The sequence below is a fragment of the Acipenser ruthenus genome, chromosome 19 (genome assembly GCF_902713425.1).
Source record: "Acipenser ruthenus chromosome 19, fAciRut3.2 maternal haplotype, whole genome shotgun sequence".
NCBI lineage: Eukaryota > Metazoa > Chordata > Actinopteri > Acipenseriformes > Acipenseridae > Acipenser > Acipenser ruthenus.
Window position 1 is genome coordinate 21,033,741 of NC_081207.1, and position 20,794 is coordinate 21,054,534.

At 40.6% G+C, this 20,794-nt stretch overlaps 1 protein-coding gene across 2 annotated transcripts; it reads right to left on the reverse strand.

Moving 5' to 3' along the window:
- Nucleotides 1–19,100, reverse strand: LOC117424416 (mixed lineage kinase domain-like protein). 2 transcript variants are annotated; one of them, XM_034928354.2, is made up of 12 exons: nucleotides 18,987–19,100; nucleotides 16,451–16,605; nucleotides 8,003–8,452; nucleotides 7,031–7,135; nucleotides 6,329–6,500; nucleotides 6,023–6,123; nucleotides 5,511–5,646; nucleotides 5,100–5,184; nucleotides 4,546–4,685; nucleotides 3,080–3,129; nucleotides 2,191–2,331; nucleotides 1–1,748 (listed from the first exon to the last, which is right to left on the reverse strand). In XM_034928354.2, exons 3-12 carry the CDS (start codon nucleotides 8,448–8,450, stop codon nucleotides 1,693–1,695), a joined length of 1,434 nt encoding a protein of 477 aa, XP_034784245.2. In that variant the 5' UTR covers nucleotides 8,451–8,452; nucleotides 16,451–16,605; nucleotides 18,987–19,100; the 3' UTR covers nucleotides 1–1,692. The 2 variants fall into 2 exon arrangements, with proteins under 2 accessions (XP_034784245.2, XP_034784246.2); XM_034928355.2 differs by lacking the exon at nucleotides 16,451–16,605 and having other exon boundaries at nucleotides 18,987–19,068.
- Between the last annotated feature and the right edge of the window lie 1,694 nt (nucleotides 19,101–20,794).

The window sequence follows — 20,794 nt, forward strand, 5'->3', positions numbered from 1 at the left end:
TGAACTTAATTTAGATATTTTATTCAACCACATGTAGTCAAAGAAACTACAAAATGATATCGCAGAAGTCTATAACAGTAGTACAGTGTTAGATTTCAAAATGTCACATTTTTCAATTATTCAGTTTTTTGTTAAGTATATGGAAAATTACCAAGTGGTGTGTAATTGAATATATTAACATATTACACCAACTTTCCTTGATTTGACGTGATGTGACTCAAACACCTTTGTTTAGCAAGAACGAAGGATTAATACATTAAAAAATGAGCGCTATTATCAATAAAAAATAAAAAAAAACATAGAAAATCTCCATGTAAGTTCTATAAAAACATTCCAGGTCATTTTATATAAATATACTGTTCTTTCAGTTTGAAACAAAATGTCCACTGTACATTAATGTTGCACTTCCTTGGTCATTTACCCTGGAGGCTTCTTTCCTTTCATTATCCAACCAGCTGCTTCCCCCACAGACTAATGCTTTTAGCCAGTAACCTGTTGTGACCCAGAAGGTGAAATAACCTGGGAAGCATAGCATACTTGTAAAGAAAAATCCTGAGAGTAAGGCATGAAACTAAGAACTTTCTTTAACCTGATGCAGTACCAGAGCTCATGTTTTAAAATGACAATACAATGGCTTTAATGGAGCAACATTGCAGTTTGTGTTTTTTGTTAGGCAGGGTTTCACACACTAAGAGTTTGCAAAAGGTTTATCAATGTACACTACCCTCCAATAAACTGAACAAGACTGCCCACTTGATGGCATTTGAGCCATATAGAATATGCTGAGTGAGCTTTGGTTTGACGTAAACAATTAAAAGATTGCCAGTAAGTTCAGAAGGCCTGCAAAGGCAGCAGTCTCTGGTAAAAGGTACAGGCAAAATGCAGCAAAACTGAGTGAGTGCCCAATAGTCACAAAATATATTTATTGATCAGTTTTCAGTGTCAATAGCTGCCTGCATGGAATTTTTACAAGCTCCTCCCAAACTCTGCTCCTGCTCACTAATATGTGAGTCGAATCGTTGTCACTATTAGTAGCCAATATTAATAAATTGTGCGTTTGATAATGTCTGGTGCTCTATTTGTGAACGTACGGGTTCGTTACACTTTGCTGTTTCTGCACTATACTTTAAAATTGCAGTGGGGAAAATCGTGACCCCTGTTTATTGCATGATTATATAAGCTATAGCATGTATGCTGGCTAGTGAGACACATGATTCTGTAGTCGCTCCAGATCCTGGGGGAGGGCCAGTGAGCAGATAGTATTGCACTTCATTGGTCATTTCTCCTGGGGGGGGGGGGGGAATTGGCCCCTCCCCTTCAATGGTGAAACTTGCTGAGTCGAGGTGGAGATGTTCAAGGAGGAGCTTTGATCAAGTTGGGTGGGGGGAGAATAGTACTAGTGGGTAAAGAGTTCATAATACTGACATCAGCATAAGACACTTGCTTCTCGACTACAGAGCTTGCTCTTCAGTTACATGGCAAGACGTTCGTTCGTGTCCAGCCCTTACCTTTCTATTCAATCTAATGGGCAGAGATGGCAGTTCATTGCAGCATGAAAATATTGCTTTCCTGTTTGTATCTTGGCTGCACTTCGACAATTAAAACAGTTTAGAGAAGTGGAAGTAGTGCCGGTATGTTCTGTTTTTATGAAGATTGGATTCACACCATCATGGGATTCCCACAAGCTGGTCTCTATGATATGGGCGAGCAGTCCTCCTCCACAGTTTTTCGTAGATCATCCACCAGTGCTGGTGAAGAGAAAACAGAGAGGGAGTAAGGACAAGAGAGAATAGGAGAGGAAAAGGGAGGTGCTAGCGAGTGAGTGAGAGAAAGTTAGTTAGTGAGAGACAGGGTAAGAGAGGAGGAAGAGATTGATACCACAGGAGAGAACACATTGAATAACATACTGTATTTTCTTTGTTATATTTTGAAATGATTCCCCATTATTCAGTATTACCAAAAAATTGTGAATTATTTTTTTATGTACTGGCGTGGCGTCATTTCTGCAGTCATTCTGTTGTTGGATTTGAATGATTGCAAGAGATTTCAAAATGAAACCAGGTAAAAAAAAAAGAAATTCAATGCTCTTTCAATGCTTGTTGTATAAATGGTAAATATATTGGCCTTATATAAAACTAGTATGCAAGACACATGGGTGGTGGGTTCTTGCAGTCGTCGTGGTTACCGTACCTCCCGCAGTGGGCCGCTGGAAGGGATCGAAAGAGCGGCAAGCGTCAATCACCTTGGCCAGTTCAGGAGGGCAGTCCTGAGGGAGGGGCTCTTTGAACTTCTCTATGCAGACCTGCTGATGAATCTGTTTGGGTGTCAAGCCTGAAGAGAGGAGAACGACACAGAAAATATATATATACATATACATATATATATATATATATATATATATATATATATATATATATTTTAGACTGCCTTCAATTGAGTGGGTGGAGTCCTTTTAAAAGAGTGCTTTATACTATGTAACATAATATCCCACTAAAAGGTACATTCAATAAAAAGAATGCAGTGCTGCTGAATGCCTGCGTTGCAGCCCTGTTGTACGGTGCTATTTTGTGAAATACTGGATATTTATATCTGGGCACCCTGCAACCAAGACATTTGGACAGATGTTCTGAAGGAAAGCCAAGTAAAAAATTCATTTTGTATTTATTACCCCCAATTGGTTTCAGTAGTATTTATTTTATTACAATTATTAGGAAACTGTGACAGACAGGGCTGTAGTGGCAAATTAAACAGATTCTGGCCATAGCCAACAACAGATACAAGTTTTGTAGGTTATATGAGAGCTTCTACTCTTCAAGGTCAATCAGCTGGAACACCAGTGCCTCTATACTGATGTGGAATTTGGGTTTTGTTGCCCATAACTGCGTCAAACCAACTACTGTTCGGGGACCAAAAATCAACAAATGTGTCAGATTCAAAAATGGTTATGAGAGTTGTGCAAAATAGCTTTTTTTGCTCCGATACTCATGAAACATGGTTAAACCATTAAAACTAGACATTTATTCAAGGGCAAACCTGCCCATAATGTCTTAACTGTAAAAAGGTTGACTCCAACACCTACTTTCGAAAGGGATCTTCCTGGTGGCCACTTCCCACAGGACAATACCAAAACTGCAAGGGAAAAAGGGTGCGGGCAATTTTACTCTTCAGATTCTGATAAATGCCAGAATTCATGAAAACAGAGATGCATTCAAACATTATATATATATATATATATATATATATATATATATATATATATATATGTATTGTAAACCGGCCGGCACTCACGGTCGTTCGTTGCCCCTTTTAAAACCAGACCCAGGACACAGATTATGGATTTTAACGCGCTGACGAGCTATTTTTAATAAACAAACAATACACAAAATAAACACCTAGCTCTTTCTTGAGCAATAACTAATACACAACCAGGAACCTAACTATAAACAGGACAGCTAAGCAGTTTCCCTGTAAAACAAACAAAAACAAAATAAACACAGTTTTCACACACAAATATTCCCGGTTTCACAGTACCTTACTCTCTGTATGCCTGCACACACTCGCAAGCGGGCTCTACACACAGCAGCCGTGTGCAGATTGACTGCACTCTTTAAAATACCCTGCAACTGGTTCTAATTTACAATGCTTACCAGGTGCAGGGGATAATTAACAATAAAACAATTAAACTACATGTAATTAAACAATAAAGCAAAACAATTAAATTAAACAAATGTGCCTACGCACATGTTTTCTGCAGGGAGGATTTTAACCCCCCCCTCCCTGCTGTGTTACAATATAATTCCCTATACTAGCGATTCATGCAATATTTCTACAGTAAATACAGTACCGGTGTTCAAACTGTAAACAACTTCTGAGTGTAACTTTCATTTCTGTCTCTCCCTTTTGATACAGTGTCTGAACTGAAGAAAAGCTGCGCTGGCACTTTATAACACAGACATCTTATTCAGAATTTGTTTTATAACTAAATAAATACTAGGCCTATTACCTGGTTATCTTGCCTAATGCATTTACTTTTTTGCTGCGAGAGGAGCTGCAGCTTTCTCCGGGAGACGCTTTAGCCCCGCTCCGGCAGCCGAACCTGGGGCGAGCCCATTCCCTCTTCCCCTCCCCCCTCCCTGCTCTCCTTCTCACACTTGGTTTGTCTGTCACTTCAAACGTAACTCCCAACCGCTGTTTAGCCAGGCTATTTATAGTTTAAAAACTGCTAATTAAAATGATCCACGAGTGGGAATGTTACCTTTTTTTTTTGTAAAAACCTAGCATTGATTACATGGTGCTTTATGCATGGTTAATTCACAGAAAGTTACATTTTTGCTTCACTGTATGTGCATTATAGAGAGGGAGTTATTTTATTTTGTATTTTAGTCAGATGTGTGTTGTTATGTGTCCCGCGGTGCCCCCACCCCCTGCCCCGTTTATAACGCTCTTTGGTTACAATGCTCATATTGTGTGTATTTGTTGAGTATATTTACTCAACAAATAAATTGTGTGGAGTGGTGCAGTGGGGCATCACAGTGCCATGTCTACCTGTAGACCTCGCAGGCTTTGTCATATTGATGGTTGATGTTATCCAGCTGCTGAGGGGAGCAGTAGCACAGCGTGTGGTTTTTCTTGTCTTTGTTCTTCCTCAGAGAGGTCTCGGTCATCGCCAGCTCAAACCCTCCCAGCTGCACAGGGACAAGAAAAGCACAGAGTCAGATCCTTAGTTGGGAATCAGTTTAGTAAAACTTAGGATGTTTTCATTAGACTCAACCTCTTCTGGTCAAATGTCTTCTGGAAGAGAAATGGAGGAGGAGAGTAAAGGGTTATGGGTCTGTAGCCATCACTCTCCTCCACCATTTCTCTTCCAGAAGACATTCATTTTGAATTATAACATATACCGGTGCACAACCCTCCCTATCACAGACCTTTCTACCCTGTATTTCTAGTCTAGTTAGTAAGGTTAATAAACCACCTCCTGGTCTTTAATGTAGTTCAAGGGTGGCGGTACAGTAATAAGATCTTCCACTGTGTAGACCAAAATAAAACCCATGTGTAGTGAGAAGTCACTATGAAACCAGCTAAGAGTAAAAGCATCTTACCTTCACCCTGAACCCAGAATCAACAAGGAACTTGTTGCTGTTAATACAGCCATGGACTTTAAACTTTTTCTCCGATTGGTGCAGTCTGGAAAAAAAAACAAACATACAGTGCCAAGGAATATATACCTTGCGAACACTTCAAGTGCAACACAAAGCCTCTCTATTTTTCAATTGTCATACCCGTCAAGCTGACCAGAGGAAATTGTAACAAAACAAAAATCAACTTCTGTAAAACAAACTGCTCTACTGTAATATTAAGAGAGCTTTTGAGACTGGTATTATGTTAATGTGAGGTAAGAAAACAAGTTTTAAAAAAGGGAAACTCGCAGAGTATAAGGGAGGTACCCTTACAGCTTCCTACTAAAAATGACCCAAGAGTGTTTTCCACTCTCTTGGTCCACAGTGTGGTACCTGTACAGTCCCTGTGCCGCGTCCAGGCAGATCTGTATCCTCGTCTGCCACGACAGCTCCTGCTTCCCGTCCAGAACCTGCCGCAGACAGCCGTGCTTACAGTACTCCATCACGATCAGGAAATCTGGGACAGGGCCTGGGAGGGAGAGGACACAGGAGTCAGAGGCTATGCTTTAGCTAAACAAAAAAGTAGAACTTTGCAAGTGTACAGGCTGAAGTTAGATTTATTCATGCTATTATAAGTGATCAGTTCTGTGCGGATTTAGCAATATAGTATTGTACCTAATAATTTATCTAAAATAGTTTTAAAACCCAGGACTTTAATTTCTGCCCCTTTAGCAACTGATTTTGTGTACAGAGTTCCCATTTAGTTATACATCCCTAGTGATCACTTCTAAAACCACCTCACCTCAGAAATACATACAGTGGGTAGGAAGGTAAGAAAGGAAATATTCCAGAATTGGTAGAAAGTACCCCTGCAACTGCATCCTAGTGGAATTGTCAGCACTCACCATTCTCTTTCAGAACACAGATTCCATACATCCTCAGAATGTTAGGGGACTCGAATCGTCTCATTGTTCCGACCTCCTTTTCAAAAACTCTCCGGACCTCACTGTGTAAGAGAGAGAATTATATATTTAGGTTATTTTAGTTATTGGACAAAACATTACAAACAGCTGTCACAGCATTGAGAGAAACCTGAGAGGTACTGATTTGTGTTCAAATTGTTCTAGAGAAACCGTGAGCATTCCTCAATTCTTCAAATGCACAGAAGTGTGAAATCTTGAGGGGGGGCGTGGGGGGGGGGGGGGTCTTACTCTGCGGTAGTGCTCATTTGGTAGGTGAATCTTTTGATGGCGACAGTGAACTTGTTGTATTCTCCCTTGTACACCTCCGAGTTGTTGGTCTTCGTAAAGGGCTCGCTGTTGTACTTTAGCTCCTCAATCTTGATCTCCCTGATGTCTGGCAGCTGGGGGCTCCGCTCATTCACTGCCAAATAAAAAAAAAAAAAATCAGTATACACACACACACACACATCAGATGCCATTTTCCAATCTGTAATAGAAAGCCAGTCTGAAAGCTCAATCTCATCTCCTTCCATCTGTGGAATACAATCTGCAACTGTTTATAAAACTGTCTGGGGGGCCACAGGGAGCAATGAAGGGCTCATATAACCCCTGCTGGTCAATGATGAGGCCAGGTGGAAATAAGCCTGAAGGGCTATGACTGGAGTACAAAGGGCAATAAAAGCCCCAGTCGTTCTATTTCAATATCAAGACTTCATTCCTTTTTCCCATGGCTGTCTATCTTGCATCCAGCTAAACTCACAATAGTCTAGTACTGAGCAAGTAGAACAAATATAGTTACAACAACAAACAAACAAAAAACAGGTCTCACATGACTTTCTGGAAAGACAATGGGAAAATTAGCATTCCACAATAGATGATAGTGGTTTGCTAAAGGTTCTGCATGGATCCAATCCAGGTGGTATATTTCTTTTTGTGTTTGGGTCTACTTACTGGAGTTCAGCATGCTCTTGATTTCCTTCACATGCCCCCAGGTAGAGTCCACAGTCTCCCTCACAGTCTCCACCTTCTCATGTATCTGCAGCTGCTGAGAGAGCACTGGGAGGGAACAAGGGAGACAAAGTCTCGGTTACAATATTTTCAAGTCCTAATAAAAGCAACACATTAGGGCTCCCGAGTGGCGCATCCAGTAAAGGCGCTCCGCTTGGAGTGCAGGATGCGCCCTATAGCCTGAAGATCGCAGGTTCGAATGTCACTGCTGACGGGGGTTCCTGGGGGCGGCGCACAATTGACTGAGCGATGCCCGAGTAGGGAGGGCTTAGGTCAGCAGGGGAATCCATTGTTCACTGCGCACCAGCGACCCCTGTGGTCGATAGGGCGCCTGCGGTTTTGCAGTGGAGCCATCAGATCTGTGTTGTCCTCCGGCACTATAGGTCTGGTGACCTCACTGTGGATCCACAGTGCGAAAAATGACGGTTTGGCAGGAGCACATTTCAGAGGACGCGTGTTCCAGCCTACATTTCCCGAGTCGTCAGGGGGGTTGCAGCAGTGAACTGGGATCAAATAATAATAATTGGGCATTTCAAATTGGGGAGAAAACCGGGGTAAAAAAAAGAAATTTGGCAACGACTACATAGGTAAAAAATAATAGAATAGGTCGACCAGTCGGCACTTAAAAAAACATTTTGATATGCTTGTTATTTTTAAAAACGATTTATTATTGTTCTAAAATGTCACTTCTATATTATGGGAGAGCGAACTGCAACTGCACTTCACAATTAGTTTACACTAATTCACACGCTAAGTCGACTACCAGTTTCATATTTCTATTCAACTAGTTGACTATAGTCAAAGATGACAGTTTTTTTTGTTGTCTATTATTCAGAGTCTCTGCAATAGCCTGTTTCATTGTGCTGTGGTAAGTATCTTTGCAGTCTTATTTAGAGCAGACAGAATGGCTCTTACATGTCTCCATGTCCCTCCTGTCCTGCTCACAGTCTTCCCTGTCCTCTTGTGCCCGGGTCAGCACTCTGAAGATCTTCTGGAGCCGCTCCTTCTCGTCGGAGTGCAGGGCGAGTGAGAGGTCATTGACAGCGTCGTTCAGCCGCTCGTTCAGCAGGTTAAAGTCTTCACCCAGGCCGTGCCCCTCAATGAACCTCTGCACTTTATTCATGAAGCAATACTTCTTCACCACCTCCCGCGCCGAGTCCAGGGTGCCCTTCAGCTCTCGCAGGCCCCTGTGCACCACCGCCGGCTGACCCTCGGGCCCCTGAGTCTGGATAGTCTTCACTGTACCCATCAGAGCCTGGACCCGGGAGGCCAGCCGCCTGCAGCGACTGCGGTTAGCCTTCACCTCACAGCAGAGCGAGTACAGCTCCTGAGCAACGCCTAGGATAGGCTCAATGAAATCCATGTCTGAAAAGAGCGGGAAAGCAGAGCAAGTGAGAGAATTCCACAATCTCAGGCCTAGATACAGTACAGCTATGGACAAACGTATTGCATCACCTGAGGCATAATTAAAAAAAAAAAAAAAACATCAAAACACAACTCAAAATAATGCAAAATTCATCATGACACCATACTTAATATTTTTATTGGTGTCGTGAGTCAGCATTCATACGCAGAGCAGCTTACAATTCAATTACTTCCAGAATGGCTGGAAAATTAACAACCTCAAAGTCTGTGCGCAGTGAAGTATGGAAATATTTTGGTTTTGAGGTTGATGATGGAATTGTTTTTCTCTATGGATATTTATGGAGCAAAGAACCACTAAGTTGAAGTAAGTTATTGTTTTTCATATGTAAATGTTAATGTTTATATATACGCGCTCGTCTCCATGGGAGCAGGAAGCGGAAGTGTGTGCTGGTTTGTTTACACTCTGTACATGGGACTGCATGAGGCTGTTCAGCTGAAGCACAGAAGATGAATTTGTCTGTATGATTTGTTTACTGAGCAAGAAAAGCAGATATCACAGCTCTGTCCTGTAGGTTACATACATATATTTGATATTGCAATTGTGTGATTATATTTTGCTGTGTTTTGGAAGACTTGAAAAGAAAATGTACAAAATGAAATTTACTAGTTGCATAAGTACCCCTTAAGTCAATACTTGGTAGAAGCACCTTTTGCAGCAATTACTGCTATGAGTCTTTTTGGATAGGTCTCTACTAGCTTTGCACAGTAGGATGGTGAAATTTTTGCCCGTTCTTCATGGGAAAATTGATCTAGTTCTGATACATTTGTTGGGGATCATTGATGGACTGCAATCTTCAAGTCTCGCCATCAATTTTCAATTGGATTCAAGTCAAGATTTTGACTAGGCCACTCAAGAACATTAATTCTCTTCTTGTTCAACCACTCCAGTGTGGATTTGGCTTTGTGCTTCGGGTCATTGTCCTGCTGAAATGTGAATTTCCTCCCCAGTTTCAGAGTCTTGGCTGACTCAAACAGGTTTTCCTCAAGGATTCGCCTGTACTTTGCACCATCCATTCTCCCCTCTGTCCAGACAAGCTTCCCAGTCCCTGCTGAAGACAAGCATCCCCATAACATGATGCTGACACCACCATGCTTGACAGTTGGGATGGTATTGACTGGGTGATGTGCAGTGTTGGGCTTGCGCCAGACGTAAAGCTTGGAATTTAGACCAAAAAGTTCAATTTTTGTCTCGTCTGACCACAAACACTTTTTCCACTTGTCTGCAGTATCATCTACTGCTTTTTCGCAAACTCCATACATGCTTTAAGATGAGGCTTTTTGAGTAATGGCTTCTTTCCTGCCACCCGTCCATACAAGCCAGCTTTGTGTAGGGACTGGCTTATTCTTGATGTGTGAACACTGACTCCCATCTCAGACACAGAGCTTTGCAGATCTCTCAAGGTCATTGTTGGCTTCAGGGTGACATCCCAAACCAGTTTCCTTCTTGCCTGGCTGCTCAGTTTGGGAGGGCGACCTGATCTGGGTAGTGTCGGGTAGTATGATGCATCTTCCACTTCTTAATGATGGACTTCACTGTGCTGAGAGGGATAATCAGTGCCTTTGAAATGTTCTTGTACCCTTCTGCTCTGTGCCTCTCTACTACTTTATTCCTGTCTTGTTTAGAAAGCTCCTTGGTCTTCATGGTTGCTTTGTTGGATCACTATGTGAGTTGCAGCTTGAAAGTCTTTATATACCTGAGGGAAATTATCTACAAGTTAAACCACTTTGAGTACACACAGGCTGAAACCATTTCACTAATTTTGTGACCTTTCAAACAAATCATTTGCACCTGAGCTGATTTAGGGCTGCAGTAGCAAAGGGGTTGAATACTTATGCAACTGAGATTAATCTGTTTTTCTCTGTAAATCTTACTTATTTATATTCTATATGCATTTTTTAACTTTATCAATGTGGAATAGTTCGTGTAGATTCTACATGTAAAGTCTAATTTGAAAGCGTTGTGGAGTACGCGCAGGTGCCAACAAAATGTGAAAACAGTAGAGAGTAGAGAGTCAAATATCCGATCTTTGATCAATCGTACTGTCTAATCAACCGAACACACCTGTAATCATGTGATGAATTATGTGTTGTGTATTATGCACACAGCTTCTGCTGCTAAAACGGCTACGAGATTTAGCGGCCAGAAAAAGGACTAGCAGACTGAGGCAAATGAAAGTTACAGAATTATTCAGACCACCAAAATCATACATAGAGCATTGTGTGCTTTAAATGGTTGCAGTTAAGCAAATTAAAACACCTCGTTCTTGATTTTTCTTCTATTTCATCAGTAAGGGCTGGAGATCCTGTCTATGTTATTGAGCAGCTAAGAACTTTGATTTTATTAATTTCAATTGCACATTACTACAATGCCTTAACAGCCAGTATCAAAGTATAGAAACATTTTACTGAATTTAAGTTTAATGATTTCTAAAGTTCTGTAATGTGTCAAAGTTGTACTGCATTGTATTCTTTGATGATTTTCAAAGTTTGGTATATGGATAAGGGCATCTGCTAAGAAATAAATAATAATAATTCGTGCTGTGTGAATGGGTATTTTAAATATATATTTTTTAAACGTCTCTGAGATGGCTCAGTAGCTGCATTTGTGTGTGAAAGGGACTTATGTTAAAGAAGAAAAATTTGGCAACGTTGGTGTTTTGTAACTGAACTGTATCCCGTTAAAACTGTCCACGGAACATTTGACAGGCTGCACAAAATGTCAGTTTATCAGCTGGGATGATTATTGGATGTTAGTTGTGTTGAAAATTAATTGTATCCTGTGCTTACTTAGTAAAGCCCGGCCATGCAGCATTTGACAGGCTGCACAAAATGTGACAATAAGCGGGTTTGTGAGATGATATTAAGAGAGGTAATTTCTCAAAGAACCTAGTACAGTGCATGGTGAGTGGTTTTTGAAAAATTGTGATAATAAACTAGGTATGATAGTGTAACGAGCCAGCCGATCACGCATGCTACTGCCACCTGTTGGACTAACACGGCAGCACTCTAACTCAACTAGGAGGCTTATTTGCATGAGTGGTGGAGCGGAGCATGATGGGAGGTACTGTTTTGGCCATTGGCACTTATCTAAATGATCTGGGACATGATCTGTAAACAAATGTAATAGTTGTGTAAAGCTGTATTGACTTGCCCTATTCCCCCCTGTACCTGTTCCATGTGATTTCAGTAAACAGTGTCAGTGCCACCTTAAGTGGCAGCGGAGTATGTCCATCATAATAACTACTTACAATTAGGCAACTGCATCTCACTCCCAAACTGTAAATCACTGCCCAATCCATCCCAACAAACAAGCTATGTGTTTCTGATCAACATCCTGGTTGCTATATAGCTTATCCATCGATTTTGAAATATTATGAAATTACTCTAGAATCAATCAATAGGTTACATCCACTTTACTAGCAGAAGGCATACAAGGTTACTGCATTACCTAGCCTCTACACTAGTTTCTAAGCTCATACAGTACAACACAAATTACATCGATGTAGATTTGTCTAGAAGTTATTTCTTAGTGACATTGAAAGGCCAGATTTGAGAGTTAACACTAATCTGACTACCTATTGTTACCTTACATTAGTTCGAATCTGGGCCTGTGAAACCAGCTAAATGTATAACAAAACTAGGGTTTTCCTTTCCATTTTTTCACAGCAATGAAACAGTGTGTTGGGTAAGGCCCAGGTGGTTTAAACAAGGCAAATAAGTTCTACCTTTTTTACACACCAGCTGCTCATTGCCAATCAGAGTCGGTTGATTAAACGTGCATATTGAATATAGACCCACTGATTCTGTCAGTGTGGCACCGAACCTTGTCCCAGCCAACCCTACCTCCAGGAAATGCCATTCCCTCAGTTTCCTCTCTCACACAATGGGCCTGTCAACAAAAACTGCAATGCAAAAGGACCTTGGAGGTTAGAAATGAATCATGCGATACTGCCATTCCCAGTAATCTACAAACATGGAAACAGTACTCTTCTACAGCAGCATTGCTAGGATACCAGAGGGGTGATATCATGGAGGGGACACAAGAAGCTTTGCCTTTTGTTTGAATTATTTGGACTGTTTTCTTACTTCTCCCCTTTTGGTTTAACCTTTTCAGTCCTGAATTATTTTTGTCGAGCTGAAGGAGGAACTCCTTTATTGATTATTATGTTTTACATATATGCATACACTACCCCAGACTGGGACTGAGGAGTCCCATGAGGTTCTAACATGATTTCCTAACAAATAGCACTAAAATAAGGCGGGACCTTGATTTCCTTGCCAGGACTGAATGGGTTAATAGAGCGCCATACCATATCATACATTTACCAACTGAAGGAATTAAGTGAGCTCTATAAAAATATAGCATACAACAAACAACTGCTGCATAGAACATACAAATATAGAATCTAACAAGCAAGTGGACCGGATTAATATATCTTTGTGTACTTATCAACCCTTGCAGAGGATGAAATCCTTTACACTTTTTAAAATCTCAAACTCAATGAATTATACCCAAACATGTAAGATTTCTCAACTATTTGAAAGAGCTCAAATTCAATATAGTCTAGTGTCTGATGCATTAACACTGTAGTTTGTTTCCTATGTGCAAATGGACCGAGTCCAGCAGTTGTTCACGTTGACGTTTTCCAAGCGAACCAGACTCGGTGCGTTTGCCAAACTTGGTACGGTTCGTTTCCCAGGCGGACTTTGTTGTTCACACTTCACACCAACCGTACCGAACCATACCGAGTGCAGACCAAACCCTCGAAACGGACCCAGTGTGAACACAGCCTTAGTCTCTAATCAAAGATCATAACAATACCTATATTTAGTTACACAAAAATGGATGTCAGTGAATACTTGACTATGCATTTTGTTTAAAGTAATCCTGACTAAAACATAAGCTAAAACACTTTCCCTTTGTATTTATCATAGCCTATATGTATATTTAAACCAATCAGATGTTATAATTGTTATTATTGTGTCAATACCTACATGCTGCTTCTACTGACAAATGCATCTTTCAATAAACACAAAGCCAGGCACTATGAGGGTAACATACCTATTAAACACTTAACATGAAAAGACATTCCATCTAGTTACCCATTTTACCCCCAATGAGTACTGTGATAATGTAATGTGATACCTGTCTTTGCAGTTACTCTTGTAGAAGCCTATATATTGTGGTCAAATTAATACTTTTTAGAGTCACAGTATGTACACACAGCAGTTTCCATAATATCACCATCTAAATAAGGGAGACACACGAGTGTTCCCTTTTGAGCGCGAAGCAGACAGGGAGTGTTGTTTTCGGGCCAGCTGCTCGCTGTCATTGATGACCGCTCCAGTGTCATGTGTATGAGTCTTTCATTCTCACTTTCTATACTCCAGGAGTTTCCAGGAAGTTTACATGACCTCAGCCTTCAGATGGTGAAATAGGATCACACGGCTGTTAGACTTGAGAATCCCCCCTCTTTCTGGTACACCCCTCAGTCTAACATAAAACCAAGCAGCCTATGAATAAGCAATCCAAAACAAGCTCTCATATAGAACAAAACCCTGCACTGTATGTCTTGGTAATAAGGGAAAACACTTTTATTCATATGAGAACAGAAACATCAACAGCCCAATGAGCCTCTCTTACTGAACAAAAAAATATATGTTTTAATAAATTGGCACACATATTGGATGAATCACAAGTATATATTTCCCTCTGTAACCAGACAATTATTCCTGACTTTGATCAAAGCCAACAACAATCTAGAATAGGGTCATAAATGGGATGATATATTTATCAAGATATCTGAACATATTTAGCATTATATGGACATGCTGTCAATTCTTTAATAGGTGTTTTGCATAATGTATCTGTTCATTTACAATATTGTGTACCATAAGAGCAGCTTTACTAGTAAACAGTGACCCCTAATAACAAAGGTTTTAAAAAAAAGAAGTCTATAACACAAAGACCCCATTTCCCACATGCACTGATTGAGAACATCACAAACAGGTTACAACCTGAATTATTACAAACTGAACAACTTTCGACATGACACTGCTGACACTGTGTTATTTGCTTCAACATCAGGAAGTGAAACCTGTTTCTCTTGTCTACTTTCTGCTTACTGGAAACATGTGTATTTCCAAATCCTGTCAGTGCTGGGGGAAACTGAAAACTATTTGTCCTTTGCTTGAAAAACAAGATTTTAATGCACAAACATGTACTTCATACCGCACAATAGAAATCAGTAGCTTTGGACAATATGAAGATGCTTTACTAATGCACCCCCCCCAAACCATATAAAACAAGGTCGAGATTTTTGCATACTTGTACAACTGTAGGTGCTGAACATTTTGTGATATAGTGCCAATTGATCAGTGCCCCCTGGCGGCCCATACCGCCACTGGTGACCCACCCGAGCAAGCAATTTACCAGTTGAAGGGTTTTCGTCCAATCAGCTCTTGAATTGGCAAGCAAAACAATCACAAAAATGAGTGAAAATCACAGCATAATATTATCTGTTTCATGCACATTTTGGCCTCTAGTTTTCTAGGTTACAGTTCTAGGTACTTGTAAAGAACTCTAAAACTGCTTTGATACCTGAGGAGTAAAATGATGTACAATATTATCATTTCAAAATTTTCTGTATTGACCATTTTTGCCAAAAACTTAATCCCTACCCCTTCATCAAAACTCACAGAATGCCACAAAATGGAATAAAACATGCACAAATTGGGCTCCTGAGTGGCGCATCCAGTAAAAGCACTCTATAGTCTGGACGTCGCCGGTTCGAGTCCAGGCTATTCCTTTGCCGACCGAGGACGGGAGCTCCCAGGGGGCGGTGCACAATTGGCCGAGCGCCGCCCGGGGGGAGGTCGGCCAGGGTGTTCTCGGCTCATCGTGCACCAGTGACCCCTGTAGTCTGGCCAGGCGTCTGCGGGCTTGCCTGTAAGCTGCCCAAGAGCTGCGTTGTCCTCCGACGCTGTAGCTCTTGGGTGGCTGCATGGTGAGTCCGCAGTGTGAAAAAAAGCGGTCGGCTGACAGGACACGCCTCGGAGGACAGCGTGTGCTCGTCTTTGTCACTCCCGAGTCAGTGCGAGGGTGGTAGCGGTGAGCTGAGCTAAACAAAAATAATTGGACACTATTAAATTGAGAAGAAAACAACAAAAAAACGAATTGGTTTGAGAATCTTTACCATTGCGGCCCCATCAAGGATAACTGCTGAAACCTCTGGCTCATCCATTCTGATTTTGTGAAGATTTTCAAAGCACCATAAAAGATCAGACTTAGAGGTCTGTCGTATCACCATAAGCAATGGAAGGAGGACATGCCTGGTTTTCGTGGGAAAATAAGTTGTCAAGATTACAACCTCGAGTCTGAGCTCGTTATGAGGCAGTGTCTCATCGGCTTGGTACGTTCAACGAGTCTCTCTTTTACAAATGCTTGATATTGCTGGTGTCCCACCTCTTTGATTTAATTGACAGTCTTAACAACAGACACATCGGCAATATCCTTGGTCATCAGTGATGAGAGCTTCTTGCTATCATCGTTGAATGGATTGCCAAGATCTTTAATAGTGTCCACCATAGAAATGCATTTTCAACCTCGCTTGAAAACTAGGTACTTGCTCATGGTGTTTGGGCTGTGCAGCGCTACCTGCAGCTGTTTGCATGCACTTCATTACACTACATTTTTGCTTTTGAAGACGAGATAACTTTGTTTTGTTGTAGTTGTCTTGCATGCCTTGTGCCATTTTGCGTTTCGATTTGCCAGTGTTGTGCTAAGCCCATCGCCCTCATCCAGCAGATCAAGCTTAAGAGAGTCTGGTAACTCGCCAATCTTATGAAAATTGTTCAAGTCATCTGCAACGGTTTTGTAACCTGAACCAATATCTTTACGTTTTGACTCATTTAGACATATTAGTGATTTGTACATACCTGGCAGAAAATGCACATTGACCAGTCTAGTATATCCACCACATTTGAAGCGCTTCTGTGTTTGTGCATGTTGACATCAGGCAAACATGTGGCTTCCATTGTAATGCCTGCTATATATAAAACAATCAAATGGATCAGCTAGCTTCAACTGCAACCTGAAAGACAAAGGAATATCACTATGCTGTCACTCTGGCTGGCTGTCTGGCAAACTCACAGACACTCCCCTTCCCTGTTTGGGGTGTGCCCCATGAGAATGGGTCCCCTGATATACTGGAGACAGGTAATGGGTTCCTAATCCCTCACTACATAATGATTCTCCCCAGGAATTCTGTACAGCCGGGTGCCAGAACATTAGTTGGGAGCAATTTTAACGGAAAAATAAACTTGTCTTACCTTAAATATATAATATGACAAAGAATTTGAATAATGTGTTGTGCTTTTTTATGTTCTACATTTTCTTTTTCATTACTGTTTTTTATTATGGTAAATTATCGTGCTTGTTTAGGCACTCTACGATTTGACTGGGGAAAGATAATGTAGGGTTATTGTAGTTCACAAAAAAACGGTAACCTTTTCACTTCCTTTTTATCTTAATTATTGTGCTTATTGCTTCATTTAAATAGTTTTCTTTATTTTATGTTTTCAGGACAATTTGTCTATTTTAGTTTTTTGCTGTTCTACTTTTTTTGAATGCAACTGTTCATTTTACCCATTTTTTTTTTAACACAACAGTACTCACATTTGGTCACCATCATAACTGTTGCATGAAACCAGAGTGTAATAATCCAGCACCTCTGCACTTAAGCATTTGCATGTCAGCTGACAAGTGTTGAGATGATATCCCATCACGCCTTTCTTCTTAAAGACATACAGCCTCTATATATGAACCCCCAATATCTCTCACAAGCACCTGGGTACATATTGTTACGATAGCACAACAAAATAGTACCTTTCTACTGTGCCTTTAACAGGGGGCACTGATCAATTGGCACTATATCAGAAAATGTTCAGCACCAAGTTGTACAAGTAGGCAAAGTTTCACATTTGTATGAAAAAGTGCACAATCTTGCCTATTTATTGTGCTTGTCTGCTGTACTAACACGAATATGGGACTATGGGACAGTACATACACACTGAGGGCTGTGCATACCTGCCCATGCACAGAACTTGAGGCTCTTGAGCTGTGTCCAGCACATGCACTAAAAAAATCTAGAAGATAATGGGGAAACTGAACTGTTTTATAAAAATACAGAAACCATTTATTAATATTTTGTCAAATTAGTGCAGTACTTTGTAAATATATAATTGCAAATGTCAGAGTATTATATTATTAAATATATGTAATAACAAATGGATTATATAGTTATATTATTACATGACCTGTTATACATCTGTTTGTAATATATACATGTGCGTGTACAAATAAACAAATAAATAAATACATAAATAAATAATATAATATATGGATGAAGGCTATATTTGCATCCTGAGCCATTAAAAAAAACCCGATAATACCACAGTAGTGACGTCAAAAAGTGATAATTCCTCTAGGGGTAAATAATATAGGCTGCGTTCCTAAATTCAACGCTGAGAAGCAACAACTAACTCTCAAAATCGTTCCTAAACTCACCGTTGAGAGCTAGTAGTGACGCGCAGCGTTCCTCAACGCTGACTCAACGAACTCACTCTCAGATGGCGACACCCACAAAAATTATGAATGGGATTTAAATGTAGATACTGATACCGCAATCCGCCGAAGTAATGCATCATATTTAATACAAACTTGTATTTAAGATTTGTAATATTATTTTTAGATTCTGAAGCTGCAGGCCGATATGCAGAATCGTTAATTTAAAATGTTACCGCGGTAGTTTAGGAATGCAACGAAGCGTTCCTAAATACCCAGAGGCCGAAGTGTTGTGACACTAGTGACGTTTTTGTTGAATCAACGCTCAACAATACCGTTGAATTTAGGTACGCACACACACTTGAACTCTGACCCATTTGATTCCTCGAAACCATCACTTTCAATTCAAACACAAAATGTTTCGTTTTCAATCACTCGACAACACCCACAGTACAGAAATGATCATTAATGATCAACAAAATGAGAATACGTTAAAAACAAAACAAAACAAAATATAGAACGTCTGTACAGCACTGAAACACTACTGTGTTTCAGTGCTGTAACTATAAAAACGTAACTATACTGCTGAACCTCGTCTTCTTTAATATTAACATCATCACAAGGGTATCCATGTATTATAAAAAATAATAGATGGGCCTCTTCAGTGATGGGTTTTGTGACAGTTTACAAATTACTCGGCCTTCGGTCTCGTAATGTATGACGCCACAGAAACCTTAGATTAAATTATTTTCTTGCAACTCACTATATATATATATATATATATATATATATATATATATATATATATATATATATATATATATAACATTAATTTGAATGAAGCTGCTTTTCACCTAGCCAGCTGGAGCTACCAATTGAAACCCCCATGAACAGCATGTTGGTACTAACCTCTACAGGAATTGCCCTCTGCTCTGCTTTGAAAGAAACTCTGCTTTTCAGCTCCTTTGTCTTGTGCAGTTCCAGTTGAAAGTGAAACTTCTTTCTATCTTCCTCAGATTTTTGTCTTAAAGTGGGTCACTCAACCACCCCTCCCACTCCTCCCACTGTGTCTGCCTGCTCCCTACACCCCCATGGGATTAGTGATAAATCCCACACCATGACACAGGCAAATGTCTTGCATGTGCCTACTTTGTGATCACTTATGATGAAGAACTACAGTGACCCAAACAATATTTAGACAGGTACTCAAAGTTATTGTAACAGTTATTTAAATGGATCGAGGGGTAGAAGTTATAATAATTAAAAGTTTAAATAACATTTATTGTTAGCAACTGAAAGTGAAACCAAGTACAATGTGTACAAGTAAATCAAAGAGTTTTTTGATATAGTGTTTCCTAGGGGGGGAATGTTTTAGCAGTAGCGCAGTGGGTTGTGGAAGTGTGTGGGAGTTAATGTTGAATGCCTGTAACTAATACAATATGAATTCCCTTACAAATGACTTTCAAAAACACTTTCTTGATAAGTCAGCTGAGATATACACCATGGTCTCTTCTTGAAGTGGAAACGTGATATTTCATTAAAAAAAAATAGGTGCTCTTTATTTTCAAATACAAATACAAAGCTATCTATTTCTGTTAGTTAAAAGCTGTTCAGGTTTTCCAAAGATGTTGTTTAAATGTGTTCAAATATGGTGGTGGTTTCCTCATAGTCACTGCTGTTTCTGTAAGCTTGTAGGGGAGAACAGAACTTGTTTAGTATACTGCTTGGTAATGCAGTCATGCATCTGGTGCACTCCCAGAGTGTCCATAGTTAAATATATTATTATTATTTATTTCTTAGCAGACGCCCTTATCCAGGGCAACTTACAGTCGTAAACAAATATATTTTAAGAATCACAGTACAAGTATTAATACAATTAGGAGCAAGATAAAATACAATGACTTCCGTTCTAGTAAGTACAAGTATATTACAAAATACGAATCAATATCAGAGCAGATAACAGTGTCCGTGATAGTTACATCAGGATACGATTAAATGCAAAATACTACAGATTGAATAACACTAGTGGCATATTACAGTACAGTACTCTGTAAAGTACAGGATTAAATGCAGTAAAATAGGGAGTAGATAAGTGCAAGTAAAGCACATTAAGGAAGATTGATAAAGTGTCCAGGGGGAAAAGAGGAGTTCTACAGGTGCTGTCTGAAGAGGTGAGTCTTGAGCAGGTGCCGGAAGGTGGTCAGGGACTGGGCAGTTCTGACATCTGTAGGAAGGTCATTCCACCACTGCGGGGCGAGGGTTGAGAAGGAGCGGGCTCTGGAGGCAGGGGAGCATAGAAGAGGTACAGCCAGTCTTCTAGTGCAGGCGGAGCAGAGAGGTCGAGTGGGGATGTAGGGAGAGATGAGGGTCTGGAGGTAGCTGGGTGCAGTCTGGTCAAGGCATCTGTAGGTGAGTACAAGAGTCTTGAACTGGATGCGAGCGGTGATCGGGAATCAGTGGAGTGAGTGGAGCAGTGGAGTTGCGTGGGAGAAGCGAGGCAGAGAGAACACTAGGCGAGCAGCGGAGTTCTGGATGAGCTGGAGCGGACGGGTGGCAGACGCAGGGACGCCAGCCAGGAGGGAGTTGCAGTAGTCTAGGCGGGAGAGTACCAGGGCCTGGACAAGGAGCTGGGTGGTGTAGTTGGTGAGGAAGGGTCAGATTTTTCGTATGTTGCTCAGGAGGAATCAGCAACTGCGTGACCGAGTGGAGATGTGCTG

Bases quoted from the DNA above. Each gene is read 5' to 3' on its own strand.
- LOC117424416 (XM_034928354.2), bottom strand. From the start codon at position 8,450: ATGGATTTCATTGAGCCTATCCTAGGCGTTGCTCAGGAGCTGTACTCG. The intron at 6,501-7,030 runs GTAAGTAGACCC...TTTATTTGGCAG, and splicing joins CAAGAGCATGCTGAACTCCA to TGAATGAGCGGAGCCCCCAG. The intron at 3,130-4,545 runs GTAGACATGGCA...TTTCCCTTGCAG, and splicing joins AAAGCCTGCGAGGTCTACAG to TTTTGGTATTGTCCTGTGGG.